This window comes from Polypterus senegalus, chromosome 16, assembly GCF_016835505.1.
Source record: "Polypterus senegalus isolate Bchr_013 chromosome 16, ASM1683550v1, whole genome shotgun sequence".
Taxonomy (NCBI): Eukaryota; Metazoa; Chordata; class Cladistia; order Polypteriformes; family Polypteridae; genus Polypterus; species Polypterus senegalus.
Genome location: NC_053169.1, coordinates 84,076,879 through 84,096,123, shown reverse-complemented (window position 1 = coordinate 84,096,123; position 19,245 = coordinate 84,076,879). Strand labels below are relative to the sequence as shown.

General features: G+C 36.4%; 1 protein-coding gene across 1 annotated transcript in view; it reads left to right on the top strand.

The window, feature by feature from the left end:
* Window positions 1–19,245, top strand: part of slc30a6 (solute carrier family 30 member 6) — a 144,353-nt gene that overhangs the window by 65,699 nt on the left and 59,409 nt on the right. The window contains exons 5-8 of the mRNA XM_039738151.1: window positions 7,285–7,327; window positions 13,780–13,845; window positions 15,486–15,566; window positions 16,137–16,172. Of these exons, the coding sequence (XP_039594085.1) occupies window positions 7,285–7,327; window positions 13,780–13,845; window positions 15,486–15,566; window positions 16,137–16,172 (226 nt within the window). The remainder of the gene's footprint in view (window positions 1–7,284; window positions 7,328–13,779; window positions 13,846–15,485; window positions 15,567–16,136; window positions 16,173–19,245) is intronic.

Sequence of the window (19,245 nt, the reverse complement as noted above, 5' to 3'; positions counted from 1 at the left end):
TCCATAAAAGTTATGAACAGAATCGGTGACAAAGGGCAGCCCTGGTGGAGTCCAACTCTCACTGGAAATGGGCTCGACTTACTGCCGGCAATGCGGACCAAGCTCTGACACCGGTTGTACAAGGACCAAACAGCTCTTATCAGGGGTCCGGTACCCCATACTCCTGGAGCACCCCCACAGGATTCCCCGAGGGACACGGTCGAACGCCTTTTCCAAGTCCACAAAACACATGTAGACTGGTTGGGCAAACTCCCATGCACCCTCCAGGACTCTGCTAAGGGTGTAGAGCTGGTCCACTGTTCCGCGACCAGGACGAAAACCACACTGTTCCTCCTGAATCCGAGGTTCACTATCCGGACGGACCATCCTCTCCAGAACCCCCGAATAGACTTTTCCAGGGAGGCTGAGGAGTGTGATCCCTCTATAGTTGGAACACACCCTCGGTCCCCCTTTTTAAAGAGGGGGACCACCACCACCCCGGTCTGCCAATCCAGAGGCACTGTCCCCAATGTCCATGCGATGTTGCAGAGACGTGTCAACCAAGACAGTCCTACAACATCCAGAGCCTTAAGGAACTCGCGTATCTCATCCACCCGGGGCCCTGCCACCAAGGAGTTTTTTGACCACCTCGGTGACTTCAGTCCCAGAGATGGGAGAGCCCACCTCAGAGTCCCCAGGCTCTGCTTCCTCATTGGAAGGCATGTTAGTGGGATTGAGGAGGTCTTCGAAGTACTCCCCCACCGACCCACGTCCCAGTCGAGGTCAGCAGCGCACCATCCCCACCATATACGGTGTTGACACTGCACTTCTTCCCCCTCCTGAGATGCCGGACGGTGGACCAGAATCTCCTCGAAGCCATCCGAAAGTTGTTCTCCCCAAACTCCTCCCATGCCCGAGTTTTTGCCTCAGCATCCACCGAAGCCGCATTCCGCTTGGCCTGCCGGTACCTATCAGCTGCCTCCAGAGACCCACAGGACAAAAAGGTCCTATAGGACTCCTTCTTCAGCTTGACGGCATCCCTCACCGCGGTGTCCACCAACGGGCTCGGGGATTGCCGCCACGACAGGCACAGACCACCTAACGGCCACAGCTCCAATCAGCCGCCTCAACAATAGAGGCACGGAACATGGCCCATTGGACTCAATGTCCCCACCTCCCTCGGGATGTGGTCGAAGTTCTGCCGAAGGTGGAAGTTGAAGCTACTTCTGACAGGGGACTCTGCCAGCCGTTCCCAGCAGACCCTCACAACACGTTCGGGCCTACCAGGCCTGACCGGCATCTTCCCCACCATCGAAGCCAACTCACCACCAGGTGGTGATCAGTTGACAGCTCCACCCCTCTCCTCACCCGAGATTGGTTCCAGAGTCCAAGCTGTGCGTTGAGGTGCGTTGAGGTGAGTCCGACTATATCTAGCCGGAACCTCTCGACCTCACGCACTAGCTCAGGCTCCTTCCCCTTCAGAGAGGTGACATTCCATGTCCCAAGAGCCAGTTTCTATAGCCGAGGATCAGACCGCCAAGGTCCCCGCCTTCTGCCATCACCCAACTCACACTGCACCCAACCTCCTTGGCCCCTCCCATAGGTGGTGAGCCCATGGGAAGGAGGACCCACGTTACCTCTTCGGGCTGCGCCCGGCCGAGCCCCATGGGTGCAGGCCCGGCCACCAGGCGCTCGGCATCGAGCCCCGCCTCCAGGCCTGGCTCCAGAGGGGGGCCCCAGTGACCCACGTCCGGGCAAAGTTTTCGCTTATCATTGGAGGTTTGTTGAACCGCTCTTTGTCTCGTCCCTCACCTAGGACCAGTTTGCCTTGGGTGACCCTACCAGGGGCATAGAGCCCCGGACAACATAGCTCCTAGGATCATTGGGACACGCAAACTCCTCCACCACGATAAGGTGACAGTTCAAGGAGGGGTTCTGTGGTTTAACTTTATATTTTACAATTTTGACAACTTCAATATTTTACAATTGTGATTTTTTAGGAAGATATAGGCAATCCATTCCTTGGGAATTGAGAATCAAAGCTTATATCTTTTATTAGCCATTGCCGTACAAATGACAAGTAATCAGGTAACCATCACAAACCAAGGTTTGAAAGTGAACTATAGAAACCCACTGCAATTTCCTACAAAAGTAAGAATATCAAATACTGCATAATGCTCGACTTTCAAAAATGTTCCTTTCTGGATATGTGAAAAAAGTGGAGATAAATGCCATCAACTCAGAGAGGGAGAGGCAAGTTCATTGTACCACATGAATGTCACTGAAAGAATAAAACTGAATAATGAAAAAAAAAAAAAACAAGCACTAACTTTTACAAGTAGCCAGAATTTACAGCGGGTGTTACAGACTCAAATCAAATGTATGTTTTTATTATATTATAGTAATAATAGCAGCTCACTACTCAAAACGCGGAGCGCCCAGTTTCGAACACGGGACCTTTGGGTTTGAAGGCAACAGTTCTTACCTCTGCACCATTCAAAAACACGTTGATTGACATTTGAGCTTGAGTTTTTAGTTCATTAACACTAACGTGTAAAACAAATGCTTTTTTTTTCCCTTTGGTTATATTCTTGAATAAAAGTGCATGTGTTTATTTGATATTTGAACTAAAGTCTTCACACATTATACACTTCACGTCATTATTACTATAACATGGAAAAAGTTTCAGCTTTAGGTATGTGTTCAGCATTACTTGCCTCGGATTTCCTTTCATCATACACTTACCCAGATCTTTGTAGACACGGAACACACATAAAATGTATGTTATCCAAATAAAGATATACTGTATTATTTACCCAATACATCTCCAGGAACCTCACACGCACATAAGGAGCCTTGGCTTGAGCTGGGAGAAGTTTTTGCCCGGGTTGAGCTCCGTCAAGATGGGGGATGGGACAGCAGGCTGCTTGCTGCTTGTGATGATCGAAACATTTACAAAAGAAAAGACACTGATGGAGAGGTGCAAAAGGATTTAAGGTTGGCCTGGGATTATGAACTTTTTCATAGCCTTCAGGGATTCTAATACTAAAGTAACGACGCAAGTGTGCATTACTTTGTTTATTATAATGAGCAATTTTGTAGCCTCATAAAGCAACATGAGATGCTAGAAAAAAACTTTTTGTAAGCCAGCCATGGAGTGAATTTTGAAGGATTAACTCAGCAAACAAGGTTACCACAATTCCAGAAAATTCACTGCAGAAAATGCTTTATTAGCTACCCCTTACAGGTCAGGGCACTGAGCTGTGCTGTTCCAGTATGCCTTTGCTATAATCTGCCTGTCGACTATTGTGATGATGTGATGTTGGGCCTCCATGAATTGGATTTGTTTTTCCAGCAAATCTTTAGATGCTCAATTGGATCGAGATTTGGGGAACTTGGAGGCCAAGTCAACACCTTAAACTGTTTGTGATGTTTCTCAAACTGTTCCTGAACAATTTCTGCAGTGTGGCAGGGTTCGTTATCATGCTGAAAGAGGCCACTGCCATCAGGAAATACGGTTGACATGAAGGAGTGTACGTGGTCTGCAACAATGTTTAGATAAGTAGTATGTATCAAAGTAACATCCACATGAAAGCTGAGACCTAAGATTTCCCAGCAGAACATTGCCCAGAGCATTACACTGCCTCTGCCAGCTTGCCTTCTTCCCATAGTGTATTCTGCTGCCATCTCTGGTCCAGGTAAACAATGCACACACATTCGGCCATCCACATGATCAAAGAAAATATGATTCAGCAAACCAGGCGCTTTCGGTGATGGATAGTGGTCAACATGGGTGCTGTTAACTTGTCTGTTGCTATGCAGCCCCATACACAGGAAGCTGCAATGCACAGTGTGCTCTGACCTGTTTCTCTCATTGCCAGCATTTCGTTTTTCACCAATTTGTGCTACAGTCGCTCTTCTATGGAAAGGACCAATTGAGCTCGCCTTTGCTTCCCACATGCATAAGTGAGCCTGATTCACCAGTTGTCTTTCCTTGGAGGACTTTTGCTAGATACTAACTGCATATCAGAAAAGCCCCCATAAGGCCTGCCATTTTGTAGATGCTTCGACCTAGTCATCTAGCCATCACAATTTGTTAAAGTCACTTCCTTACCACCTTCAATAACTGACTGTTCACTTTTTGCCTAAAATACCCTACACCTTGGCAGGGATAATATAGGTTTTTAGAAAAGATGCACCAGGAGCTGAGTTTTTAGAAATGTTTCCTTCCTTGTGATTTTAACCTCGATTTTAAAGGATACTAGGGGGCTTTGCCCCCTGCTCACTTTGCTCGCCAATCCAAACCCCCCCCTCCCCCACATTCGCTTCATGCCAGCAAATTTGCGTCTCTGTCGCTCATGTATGTGGATTTCACTTTCACCAGACAACAAAGCTTTTAATTCTTGCAGATAGGTCTCTTCATTGGGAAGAAACACTACTTTTCCCTGATGGCAACATGAATTTGACGATCTACAAGTCTCTGACTTAAAGTTTAAAGCCAAACAATATCTACATACTTCACTGTGCATGACCTATGTCCATATATTTGATCTCTTTTCGCTTTTACCTTTTCATCAATATTGCATTGAATTTTGATTCTGTGTTTGGAAGTACATCGTGACAGCATAACGTATAACTGCCCATGACTTAATATCGTTTCTTTCTCTCTACAAAAAATGTATCTGACAGTAGCATTCACACAAATGAGAAATGATTGAACTGTGTGCGTGGTTATGTGGGCAGGACTTTTTCAAATCTCTTTGCATAAGCTCTTGTCTCGCAGGGCTTGAAATTTTCTCTTGCACAATTTCATTCTCATCAAACAACAATTTTTTAAATTTTCGCGGATATGCCTCTTCATTGGGAAGAAACACTACTTTTTTTTTCCCTGATGGCAACACGAATTAGATGATTTACAATTCTCCAACTTAAAGTTTTAATCCAAACAGTACATCCAATCTCTTTTCGCTGTTCCATTATTTCACAGAGTAATAATTTCTGTTTGTTTGCGCTAATGCAATCTTTACTATACATTTTTTGAGACATTCGAAATTTTGTACTACCATTATCTCTAACCTGCTCTTCATTAGTACCACGCCAACATTTTTTAATTCTTTACGATGTTCTACTTTGTCATTTACTTTGTCTTTTATTTCCGGACCCATGCATCTTTTGGCACAAAGACTCGTGTCTCTCCAAGAAAATCACGTCTCATCTCCTTCCAAGATTTTTTTTTTTTTATAATAGAGAGATTTATTTATGGGTTGTTTTAACATCTATATGGACACTTTTTTTTTTACTATTGGACACTTGGTTTTGATTGAAAAGCACTTGTCACTTTATTGCATCTACCCCTTGCTGCATGTGTATGTCCTTATTTGCCTGGCTCATCTTAGTCTATGACTATCAACTGTTTTGGGTTGGCAAGACTCCCAGAAGCAACCAGAGGGCATGGAGATTACTAAGGCTGTCGCAACGTGTTGGCTATTTTTTTTTTCTTTCTATAACATTGCCAAGTTTCAAATAACTCTGCCAAAGCATTCTTGAGGTTTTGGGGTATTCAGTTTTTCTATTGTAGAAAGGGGGTTTACCCCTAAATATTGATGTTTTGAGATGTCCTTTCTTAGTGTGTTCATACAGCTCTAGATGTACCATCCTGTAAAATTTCAGCTTTTTACCTAAACAGTAAAGTGTTTCTGTTTATGAGTCAGTCAGTCAGTCAGTCAACTTTGCATTATATCCCTAGATGGATAACTAATGAAATGAAGGTTACTTTCTGTGCACTTCCCAAAAACCATTTATTAACTTGCAGCAACTGAAAAGCTTCTCTGTTCTGAAGATCAACAAGTTGTTGCTGCCTTCATTTTCTTTGAATCCACCTTATAAAGAGATCCGTAATGGCTTCTTGTTTTAAATATATATTTTCTTACAGACATTTCAACTCCTATCATATCATTTAATGTTTGGATTTGGATACCAATCTAACATCTAATCAATCATGAATAAAATGAGTATATAATTTTAAATTTACTGATTATGTAATTGATAATCCTGCCAAGTCAATACTTTTTTTTGGTAGCACAGTCGTCAGCAGTTATTTTAATTCTTTTGATTTCTGTCTCAAAGAACTGCGTGTTTTTTTGGAATTATTTTACTCAATTTTACTAAATTTTTGACCTGCTGAAATGTACTGTAGTTTGATTATTTTTTATTTTTTTTTTGCATATTATCAACTGAGTGGAGCTTCAATTTTCCTTATAGATTTGCCTATGGGTTCATGTCCTAAGTTTAAACTGGGTCATATATTAATGCACTTTGCCTTAAACCATTTAGAATTTAATCTAATACTGTGTTTTAATACGCATTACCATAATTTGTTTTCTTTAGAATCCTATTTTGATTTGCAGTATTAAAACCTAATAAAATTGATTTACTGAAACTAGTTAGATTTCCTGCTAGTATGTGTTACTGTCCATGTGTTATTGCCAATACTTCTACTTGTACAGCTGCAGTGGCTGCAAATCTTTATATTGAGGGTAATATTTTCAGTTTAAACAAATTGGTGTATTTCTGTTTAGCTTAACACAATGATTCACCAAATTGTTATGCACTTGTTACATTGTATAGTGCATCTCAAAGCCATAGAATCAACTATTCTACATTTTCTTTGTTTCAGTTATTCTTTCTACGTGTTCTATGGGCAAATGTTATGGGAATGACCCTTCATAAACTATAAAGAATAAGTATATGATATGTTTATAGAACTATGTGGTATAGAGTTGAAGGTAGAAATATGTATAAAAAATAATTGCAAGTACAATAAAAAAAAAAAATCTATCACTGGCTATCCACAATTCTGTTGCAAACACAGCACAACAGTTTTATAAGTAATCAGTGACTGTTTTTTAACAAAGTATATTAAAGCACCAATACAGGGGAAGCTTGTCTGGATTTTGTATTTTGTAATGCTCAGGATAGAATTAAGGATGTGAGGTGATTGAATCACTAGGGTCAAGTGACCATAATATAATGCAGTTCTCAGTGTTGCATGATTATTATAACATTGTGCTGTGTTTGTTATACAGTAAAAGTCCAATATACTAATTGTGCTTCTAAGTTAGTTTTTTGATTAGTACCTGTATCTTGTTGTTACAATTTTGCAATCAAACCTGTCTAACAATTGTTGCTGATTGTTGATTCAAGTGATTTTTACATACCCTATCTTGGTTACTGTTACTGGTTTTTCTCCTTTGCAATGATTCTACTAATAATGTGATTCTGACTATGATTTGTCTTTCTTTTTAGCCTTGACTGCTTACACGTATCTAACCATCTTTGACTTATTCAGGTAGGTAAAAAAAATCTATACATACACTGAACAAAAACTGATTTTGTAAATCCCTCTTTGTACATACAGTAATGCTTCTAACATTCCTTAAATATCATAATGCCTTATACCACATCTTTCATGTGATAATTATAATTGCCTATGAATATTTCCTTTTCTGGTGTAAGAGTATCATTGGTTACTGCTGGTGTTAGCATGGCCACAGACTTTTTGATAAAAAGTGCTTCTGTAGCATTGTTAAGGTTGAGAATTTATATTTGTTTTGTGTGTGTTTTTTTTTTTTTTTCCTTTTTAATCCAATTTAGGGCCACAGGTGGTCGGTATCAAGGTCAAGGCAGCAACTAATTCCAAGCATTACATCACATAACTCATTCATGCACACACCCAGCCACAATTACATGGGACTAATTTATAATATCCAGTTGGACTGACATGTGCATCTTTGAGGAGGTGAGAAGAAAATCCTAAGTACCTGTAAGAATACCCACACTGACTTGGAAAGAATGTGTAAACGTAATATGGACAACCGTCAAGCACAAGATATAAATCCAAAATACTGGGCCAGTGAAGCAGCACTACCCATCTGCACTACATTGCTACCTGTGTACTTGATATGAAACCTGCAAATAAAAATCATTATAATATGAAAATCAAGTGGTGAGGTATCAATACAAGCATTAGCATCTGCCTTTCAAGATGAAAGATTACTGTAAGTCTTCCCCTTCTTACTGAGGAAGCTATTGGAGTTACTTGAACTCATTTTCCACATTAAAAAAATAATTAACATAAAGAGACTCAAAGATTTTTCTTAATAGGTATAATACAGGGGGATTCACTCGAAAGAGGCCCCAAATGTTCTGTTGTATCTCCCATTAGGATAAAGCAGTCTGAACCAAAACAATACGCTATATACCTTGATGTATGTGTAATCGATTGCATGACATGTGATGCTGGAAGTGGTTTCAGTTTTCTGCCAGACACATCTCAACGCGGCGCTCTATGTTCTGGAACATATCAGCAAGGGTCTCGGAGGGGAATAGCGGCAATTTCACGTTGGATGTTTTCCTTCAGATCTTCCACAGTGCGAGGCTTGTTCCGATAGACTTTTCCTTTGAGCAGACCCCAAAGGAAGAAGTCTGGTGGTGTCAGATCTGGCGACTGAAATGAACCTGTTGCCGAAGAAGGACTCAATTTCTGCTATGCTCCTTGCCGATGTTTGACACGTTGCTCCATCTTGTTGGAAGTAGCGTTCCATTAACTCACGATCATCCAGTTGATTATGACATCGCTTAAACGAATTAGTGACCCAACAGGTTTGCACCATTAAGACACATTGCTCAATACTGTACATCACCATCCTGAAGAGAAGTCAAGTGACTAAGTGAAGGAGTACGGCGGTATACACCCAGAAGTTGCAAACGGAGATTAAACGTTGTGACGGATGTCCGGCACCTACCTCATTGCTCCGACGCAGGGGCATTGTGGCTTGTTTAAAACCCCATATACTGAGAAGCACATTTTTTCATTCAGATTGCTTCTTCCTAGTGGGAGTTATTACAGAATATTCTGGGCCTCTTTCAAGTGAATCTCCCTGTAGATTAATGACAGAAAACTCGTAGAATAATAATTTTACATTGTTTCTTCAGTCATTGAATTAAGCAGTATATTACAAAACACCAGCTCATAACTCTGTTACATAAAATCTTAACACCTGTAGTATTAACATTGTAATACAAGTATTAAAATAAAATTTTATCAAATCTCTTTACACAACAGAAGACATAACTACTGATATTACTTTTAATTTGAATCATTACCATTTTCTATTGCATTTTACAAATTTTGTCTCAATCCAATCATATTATGAAGATAACTGAAAGCCAAGCTGTATGGTGGTGAAGTGTAAATGACAATCAGTTTTCATCATTTTTTTTTTTTGTCATTTTATCCTTTAACAGTTAATTTCATGAATACAATTTTATAATCAAATCATCATTTTCTCTGTTTGATGTTTGAACAAAAAATAAATTAGCCAAAGTACAGTAATAAGTTTATTTATAACATAACAATTAATGTAAGCATTTACATCATACTGTTCAGTAGACAGATGCAGAACATTAAACATATACATTGGTTTTCTCTCCCTTTCTGCATTTCTCACAAATTTATTAATTACCTGATAAGGACAAAATGATTAGCTCCCCAGTAGAACTGGAACATTTTCCTAAAATCCTGTTCAATATTAACAGCCCTCATGAAACCTTACAGAGTAAAACATTTCATCAGTGTAAAAGTACCCATTTAGTATGTTTTGGAGTTTGTAAAAACAATCTCCTAGATTTTAGTATAACACATTTATGGAACTTTGGGCAGTCAAATTTATTAGCCCCTATGTGAAATCCTCAAGAAAAAAGGAGAAAATTGAACGTTTCGGGTTTCAAACCTCACCTGATCCCTTTATAGTTTGATTGCCCCAGCCAATCAGCATTGAAGTATACTAAAATGACTCAGATGAGCAGGGCTAGTGGCACTTGAAGGCTAGATTAAGATGGACCCCAATTTCATCATGCCAAAACCAAAGAAATTCGTCTGGAGCACAGAAAATGGTGTTCTGGCCCATCTTAAGGGGGACTGCTATACTACTTTTTTCATGCGCTTTACAGTTTACAGAACAGCTGAACATTGCATCATCGCAAAGGCTCGTTCTGTGGTCACAAGTGCAAAATATTAAACGTCTTTGGAGATGAAAATCCTCAGAGGTGTTAATAAGAACTTGCCGGATTTTTGCAAAGATAATTGTCGTTGAACTGGCCTCTTCTGGACTTGAAGTTGTTGTTGTGTGGGCTCTTCACTGTGATGGGCTTGAGGTCATTCCCCAAGGAAAATTCCATTGTTCAACTAGAGTCACATCAGAGCTAGACTGAAGTTTGCCTGGGACCATTTTAAACATGGGGTTGGTTTGTAGAAATCAGTTTTTTGGTCTGATTAGACAAATTAGCAGCTGTTCAAGCATATAGATGTTGCTTTTGTTTGCTAAGGAAGGGTGAGGCCTTCAACAGTAAAAACACAGTTCCCACACTTAAACATGGTGGTAGGAGCATAATGCTGTGAGACTGTTTTACTGCTTCAGATACATTAAACCTTGTTCAGGTATAGAGGTTAACGAAGAAGGGAGATTATGGTGACATTTTGAAGGATAATTCAAAGAAATCTGCCACAAGTCTGTCTTTCAGTCTCTGTTGGGTGTTCCTGCAAAATAATGACCTGAAGTACACATTAAAGTTGGTCTAAAACTATTTAAATGACATCAAAATCAAGCCTTCTCAAAGCCCAGATTTCAATCCTATTTAGAATCTATGACAGGAGCTCAAGGTTTAAGTCCATGCTTGAAAACCATCTAATTTGGTCAAGCTGGAGCAATTTGCCACAGAGGAATGTGCTAAGATCCCTCAAGATACATTCGCCAATCTTGTTAGAAACTACAATAGAAGGTTGCTGTCATTTGTGAGTCAAACAGGGTACACTATTGACTATTAATTAGGCTAATAATTTTTTTCTTGTTTCAGCTCACTGCATCAGTAAAATATTTTCTTCACGCTTCCTGTGGATTTTGTCTTTATTCTTTTGGAAGTAATTATCATGTAAATGTTTCTGGTACTGGTCAGTTTCTTGGTAAAGTAAATGGTTTTGTTCCATTTTTATTAGTAGAATGATAATTTCATCCTTAAATATATATTTTCCCTTCTTAAATTTTGTTTAAATAACAGCTCAAAATATTCATTTGGCACTTGCTCTAAAATGCTTTTGCAAGATTTCTGATCTCCTAGCCATTTGAAATGATGAATCTTTCCCTCGTTTGTAAGTTCCTCAGTGCTTGTGTGCTTTCATTTAGTGTATTTTGATTTTCTTCATAGAAAACAAAACACTAAACCCACTCCCTCTTTCCCCAGCTTCATGAGGGGATTTGTTTGTGTGTGTGTATATGAAGATTTTTGATGTTGCTATGTGTAGGTCCAGCCACGAAATTCAATTTTACCCAAAAAACCTATTAAAAGTGTCGTCGTATCAAAAATTTTAAAATAATTATGAGAAGTGGAACCAAAAACAGTCATTTCAAAATATAATTAAAATGAAAAAAAAAGGCATTGTTTTTGAAGAAGCATTACTAATTTATATAATAAAATGCTTACAATTTGTTTTGTGGATTTTCCATGTGCATATGTTTTTGTTTTCCTGTTTTCACTATTTTAATTCAAAGTTAGTGTTCCTCCATTTCACTGTATTTTAAGTAATATTTTGTTGATATTCTGAATAAACTGATTTCACTTCTTTTAATGTATTGCATTAATAATTGTATTTTAAAAAGCTGCTGTCTAATTTTGTGTTGGCGGGTGCTTTTGCAAGTTCAGTTTCCTTATTACATTTAGAAAGAGAAACATACAAAAGCTAAATATGTATACATCAAACATTTATTACTTTCAATTCTAGTAGCCCAAATGATCAGAAATAGCATGTTAAATTGTTTGTCTTTACTCTAGCTTCAAGGTTAAACAAACAGTATTAATCTTTGAACTAAAATTATTAACAATAATGTACTTTCTTTCTCTGAGGGTAGAGTCAGTGTTTTATCCCGTTTTCTTCAGGGCCCCAGAAAGATTTTCACTGGCATACATGAAAGAAGAATAATTAGCTTGCTTTGTGTTCCTTTGCTTAATTTTCTTTCTTGGCTTGGTCACATCTTGTGCTGTAATACCCTTTATAGTGTCTGAGGTTTCTTGTTGTGATTCTGTTTTGCCAGCATAAGATACACACCTGCTGATAGCTCTTTATTCCAGCGACACCCAATGCGTTGCTTTAATGTAGGTTCCCCCTGCCTGTGCACCTCACTGTGCTTCAGTGTGACTGAACTCAACGGAACACACACCTAACTACAAGCCATTTTCAACTGTTAAGGTCTCGTACTTGTACTTTGGAGTAGAAGGGCCATTACAACCTATTGTTGCAGGCCACACACACACCCTTTGCTGTTGTAGAGAGAGTGGCAAACTAGTGGTGTCACTAGGTTATAAATTTAGGGGTGGGCATTTGGCCATTGGTTTATTATTTGTGCATAGGCCCAGCTTTTTGATTGATAACTGCTATAATGTTTTGTCCGTTAAAATTGGTTGAATTAACCTTTATTGCCAGTGAGTAAAGGCTGATTTATACTTCTGTGTTGCCAAGCACCTCCTCAAAAATGTGACTACGCATTGCATCAGTGTAGTCAATACACACACCCCTGTGACTTAAATTGACCAGTTTGATAACTGCGTTCATCTTCCACTATTCTAAAGTAAACATGGAGCAGAACGAGGAGAGACATGTCGAAGAAGTTAGAAAATCACACATCGCAGCACTATGAAGATAATCAAAAGGTGGCAAACTCATGGTGTGAAATATCTGCTTACGTTGGTTTGGAAGATGGCAAATGTATGAAAAAGTAGAATAGTATGAGGGACAAATACATTTGCTTAAGGATGAAAATTTGTCTGGAGGGCAAAAACTGCCTGCATTATAATAGATCATTTGCTTTTCTTGTGTGTTACCAACACTGCTGATTAGCGTTCAAGCATGTGTATCCAGTGCAGCATAACACAGAAGTATATGCCACATGCAGTGGCATAGCCTATGACTTAAGCTCAACGTCGAAATATAAATCAATTTTAAGGCAATAAACAGTACAAGACCAAGAGGTACCAGGACAGGCATCAGTTGGCTGTGACTGATACAGTTTTTTTCTGATAGAGATCAAGGCACTTAAATAATTATGTAATAAGTTCACATTATATTTTAAATTCACTTCTAAAGAGAAAAGAACACACAAATGAATCCATACGTCAAAGACAGACCACTGTAAGTAGTGCCAAAGAGAACACTCATTTTACCTGAAGTTAAGTGTCGGTGAAGGAGGACTGTAGCTAAGGTTGGCAGCTGCAGTTGAGTTATCATATGCCATGTCAAAGAAAAGAGGGAAGTACCACTTCATCCTAAAGTAATGCTTTTTAGGATTCATTAGTGTGTTCTTGCCTCTTTAGAAGTGAATTTAAAATATAATAATGTGAAAAACAAACATGTCTGATTTGAAAGTGTTCTTTGTATTGAATAATCTAATACATTTTAAACCGCACAGTTTAAACAAGAATTTTTACAATGTGCTTCAACAAGGCTATACCTGCTGGTGTTTGCTCTTCTACTGATAACTAAATTATATATTGAATATACCAGTGATAAAAGCTTGCTGTAAGCATGATCTTGTCCAAAGCATTAAAACTGTTTTAAACTCTTAGGAATAAAGAGCAGAAACAGTATATTATATATGTTAAAATTACCCTGAAAAGCAGCATTTTGTATTTGCAAAGTAGTAAACAAATATTTGAAATTATTCTTCTCTCTAATGTTTTTCATTCCTGCAGCCTGATAACATGCTTAATAAGTTCATGGGTTACTATGAAGAAGCCTAGTCCTTCTTACTCTTTCGGGTGAGTTTATTCATTAGTTAAACAAAATACATACTCTTAAGTTCCCTAAATGCATAAAGTAATCACAACAAGCTTTTTAAATTCAAAAAGTTAGGGGTACACAAATTAGGATTTTATGTTACAAATGATTTTTTCCCCTCCCCAATTACATTCCGCTGTCTATATCGAAGTGTTGCATTAATGATTATAACAGAGTATCTCAAACAAATTCTTGGCATAGTAAAATTTGCTGTTTTATTTAATGAACACTATTATAGGTAGTTCTGCTTCTAAGAAGAAAGTTCCTACTGGAAGAGCTTATTGCACATCCATGGTTTAATTACATTATAAAATCCTGGATTTTCTGCATCTAGAGGGGCTACTCTTAATAAAATCAATTCTGCAATCTTGTTTACAATGCCTTTTGGTTTTTGATGGTCTTAACAACCCAACTCCAAACCAATTCTTGTAATTTTAGAAATATGCAGTTTTGGAGTTTATTGTTTAACCAATGTTCCATCACAGGACTAACCCTGAACATATAAAGCAGTAACTAAATTTGCTTGAATGTGTTGTCGATATGATTTGGATCAGACAAGGAAAAGTTTTTTCTCTTCATTCTTAAGCTAATGATTGCTTAATATTGTTTTTATTGTATATCCTTTTACAATGAAACAAGCCTTATTATTCTATAAAGTGTCCCAGTCAAAACAATGGATTTTCTATGAAAAATGTCCAAGAAAATATCCCCCTTTACAAAGTGCATATCTAATGCCAAAGTTATGTCATACTTTTATTAGCTTATTCGTTAGAGCAGTTTTTCTGCTGGAAAGTTCACTGCTTTGCCGCCCACTTCAGTTGGGATCTTCGCCCTCTTATCTTTTTAATCAGCACATCTTAAAACATTGTCCACCTACATGTGTTGTGTCTGGTTATAAGAACTGTTTACCTTTATTCCTCCTTAAATAATCTTTTGTATATAGCAAAACTTTCCTATATATATTGGAAAGAAAGCAAATGAACCCATCCATTTCAAGTTAAAATGTTACAATATTCATTGCACTAGACACATTTTCTTTGCTGCTGCTGACTTAGTAACAGTGATTGATTAAATTTCCTTACTTAAACCTAGGTATTAAAAAACAATCTAATAAAAAAAACAGATTAACTGATCTCAAATTATGGATTAGGAAAAAAGTATTTGCATGTGTTCCATTGTTTATTATTTCACTGTCTAACTTCCATACATATAATTCTAGATTCCTCGGTATCTGTAGAAATGTTAATTTTCTGTTATCTATTTCCTATACATGTTTTTTAATATCTCTATTTATGGCTGATATTATTATTGGAGGTAACCTTAGTAGTTCATTCAGATTTCTTTGATGTTAACATAACAGAAAATCATTTTCAGAAACACCTGAAGGAAAGTAAACATATCAACATATCAGTGTTTTGGGATAAATTATGTCATTATTTTATTCTTTATTTTCATTTCTTGTTATATTTTGTTATATTTTATTACATAACAATAAGGAAAGGTAAAATGTTTTTTCTTTTTAATTTGGTTGACATACCTATGACGTTTTTACGTTTTAGTGGTGGTATGCGCTAAGGAAATAAAATTTTGTTTGACCTTTTTTAAATGTTTAACATTTAAGGTTTGAACGATTTGAGGTACTAGCTGTTTTTGCTTCCACTGTGTTGGCCCAGCTTGGAGCTCTTTTTATTCTCAAAGAAAGGTAGGATTTCATGATTGTATTATGTACATTAAATAATTGTTCTGAAGAGATAATTGAGAAATATTTTATGGAAGAGCAAATTCACTTTTAGATCCTTTCACAGTCAGGGCAATGCACTTCTACCTCATTTTAAGGTTAAGAGGCCCAAACCAAAATAGGAAAGTTGGTGCTTTTAAGAATTTTTAGCACCAAGTTTTACTGGAAAAGAACATTGGAAATTATGATTCATGTACAAGGCACAATAATAAAATTAAAATATTCTAAAAATTATGTAATTTAACTATGTAACATTCACCCTAATAAACAGGGTACTTTAAGTAGTCTGTTTAGTAATAAGCTAAGTTAATATAAAACAAATATTGCTACATGACTTTTTCACTTTAATTAGGTATTTACTATTAGAAAATAAGAAAAGGAAAAGAAACATTTTACATTCTAGTTAATACAGATCTATCTTAAAGAAATTGATAAGGGAATCGTATTATGAAAACAATACTTATTAAAAAATATTAATAATTGTATTTTTCTCTCAAAGGCCATGACATTAAATTATTTTATTTTATTATTTAGTGTGGAAAGATTTATGAAGCAGCCAGAAATACATACGTAAGTCTACAGACTTTTCATTTTTTATTGATAACATTATTATGTAGTGCAGTCTGATTATTGTTTATTTGCCTTGTTACTGTTAACATGTTTTATATGTAGAAAACAAGCTTTTTGAATTTACTTTTGTCAAGTGTATAATTAACATCTAATATCAGTAACAAATACATTTAATATAACAAAGATCTTTTTTCAGTGCAGAAGGACAAAACATCTTGCTCATATACATTTCTAGATTAATTGAAGCAAGTTAATGTGTCATTTTTGACAGGTTCCTCCTCATTTGAGCTGGTCTTATTGCAGTATTGATTGAATGCTGTTTAAATTTAATGCAGACTTAAGTTTTTTTCTCATGGGTAGTTTAAAAGCCTTTTGTCAGTTGTGCATAAAATATTCAGATTATTTCAGTTGTTTACTACAATGAAACCAAGTACTCTCAATATTAATGTTGAGGAAAGATTATAGTGTGACTCTATTGTCTGAAGTCTGTCATTACTTATTAGTGAAGAATCTTTCGTTGTCTGAGTATGGGTCCTGTGATTTTTAATTTTCATTGTGTTCATCCAAATGGGATTACATAAACTGTTTTCTTTATAAAATTATGTAGTAGGTTTTGAATACAAAATCTTGTTAAGGTTTAAAATAAGATTAAGTAATGAAAATTGAAAATTGTATTTTCTAAGGTTTTTAACGCTGAAAAAAGATAAATGGAATAATCATGTCAGCATTTGTAAGAACATTTAAAAAGATGTCAGTCCTTAAAATGATTTTCATAGATGTTTAACTCTGTTCACACTCTTTAAAAAAAAAAAAAAAGGAAAAGTGTCTGTGGGTGCTAGTAAATATTTTACTTTAGTTCCATAAAGACAAAAAATATATGTCAGGTACACATATAATATTGATATGTGGAATCAGCACTTTAAGTCCTTAAAAAGATAAATTACCCTAGCTGGTTATTTCATGTGCAGGGGGGTATGTAAGCAGAACTATACAAACCACTACTAAAATTGGATGAATGAATGAACATTTTAATTTATTACAATAAAAAAGTTCTTATTATTTTATAAGAAAGTGAAGATATTATTTTTCAAAATATTGTTGACAAGTTACTGCCCATACATAAAATTAAAACCTTCCCTCTGCACCTGCTACTCAAATGTCTGTCTGTTGTGCATGTAGCACACAGAATGACTAAAGTAGTGTGAGGCGTTGAAAAATGAGCCACAGAGCTGCCTAAACCCCACCAATCTACCCAGAAAAGGAACTCTCAACTGTATATGTAATTTTTGCGTGGAGTATTCCTTTAAAGATCATTATCAATAAACACATCTCAAAGTTTTAAAAAGTCACACTTAGAGAAAGTTGAATGGGTGAGACCAGTTAATCTGCGTGACGATTTGAATAAATATGCCATAGCCAGTGTTCCTGATTATAAGGGATTAATGGCACCTTCAGCTTTAGTATAAGAAATCTACCAGCAGGATTCTTGTAGTTTCACTATCTGTTGCTGAAGAAATCCTTAGTTAAGAATAAAGAAATTAAGGACATTTGAGCTTAGTAGTGTTAGTAGCATTGTGTACGTACTTGTTAGGGAGATGTAGATAGTAAGGTAGAGTTAAACTGTGAAGATGCTTTCTGGAGAACTAGTGGTGATTTTTCAAAATAACAAGGAAAATAAATTAAAGGGATGGAAACTTAAATACATATGGCATCTGTCTCTTCTCTCTCCTCATAAAGTATTTATCTCTGTTTGCTTTTGCACTACTGTTTTTTTATGTTTAAAAAATTAAAACAAATCTTTGTCACTACATTTGAAGAATTTTTCTTATGCATCTTTTTAATTTCAAGATTTGTTCCTTTTTAGCTTTGTATTTTGCATTTTATTTGTCTGATGGAGGTATCTTTTTATTCTGCCGTGAAAAGTTGCAGTTCCACCACATTTTTCCAAATGCTGTTGTATGAATCTCTCCACTGCAAACCTGCAGTATACAGGCTTATCCGCATTGCTATGACAAAGTCATTAGTAGCCCACAAAGTGGGGGTGAATGCATTATTTATAATGGCACCATAATGAAAAGAGTTAAAAAGGTTCTTAGTCAATTAAAAAAAAAACATTTTTCTGTTCATTAATCATAAAAGAAATGTGTGTTCTTCAAAGTCAATTGGACTTTACAGTATTTATAATTTATATCCAAACTACCTATAGTCTTCTTGAAATAAGTTATTTGAGATAAACAGTCAGGTTTTCAAGCACAGACGTTAACTTTTATCTTGTATAATATAATGAAAATTATAAGATTTATTGGTGCCTGGAATTCAGAATGGAAAAAGTCACTGACAGTGTTTCAATTTAATTTTAAGATTGCGGAAATCACACCTTTTCTTATTCCACATAGTTTAACCTGATTAAACAGTAAAAGTCCCACTGCTGTTTCAAGACAGAAAAGGCTTTTGTTATTGTCAGTTTTAACCTATAATGGTGTAAGTTCCAAAATAACAATACATAATTTGTACATGCTTTGATAGAATAATGATATGACTAGTCACCTGTGAGTTAAAATTGTTTTAGGTTAAAGCACTGAATTAAATTATGGTAAATAATTGTAATTAAAAATAGACATGGACATGATTACAGTTGTCTATCTATTTTCTAACCCAGTTTAAAATCTCAATTGAAATAAGCTCTGTATGGTTATTCCAAAAAAAAATAAATAAAAAATAAAAATGAGTCAATTTTTATATACAGTTAGATTTGCCAGCCAATTGTGAGACTCACTTCACAATGCTACTTTGATATATGAAGCAGACTGATGTGATTAAGAAAATATCTAATATATTAGTGTTCAATTGGTAATAACAGAGTTACAATTAGTACTTTTGTTAAAGTATTAAGCACTGTTTTTGTTGTGTTGTACTCGTCAAGTTTTTGAAGTGCTGAAATAATGAATCGATCTTCATTTAAGAAATTTAATTTCAGAAATATTTTGCTCGCTTAATGGATTATACTAATACAAAATAAGAGCAAAGTAACCAGATGTAATGTAGAAAACACTTGTGAGGATATGAATGGATA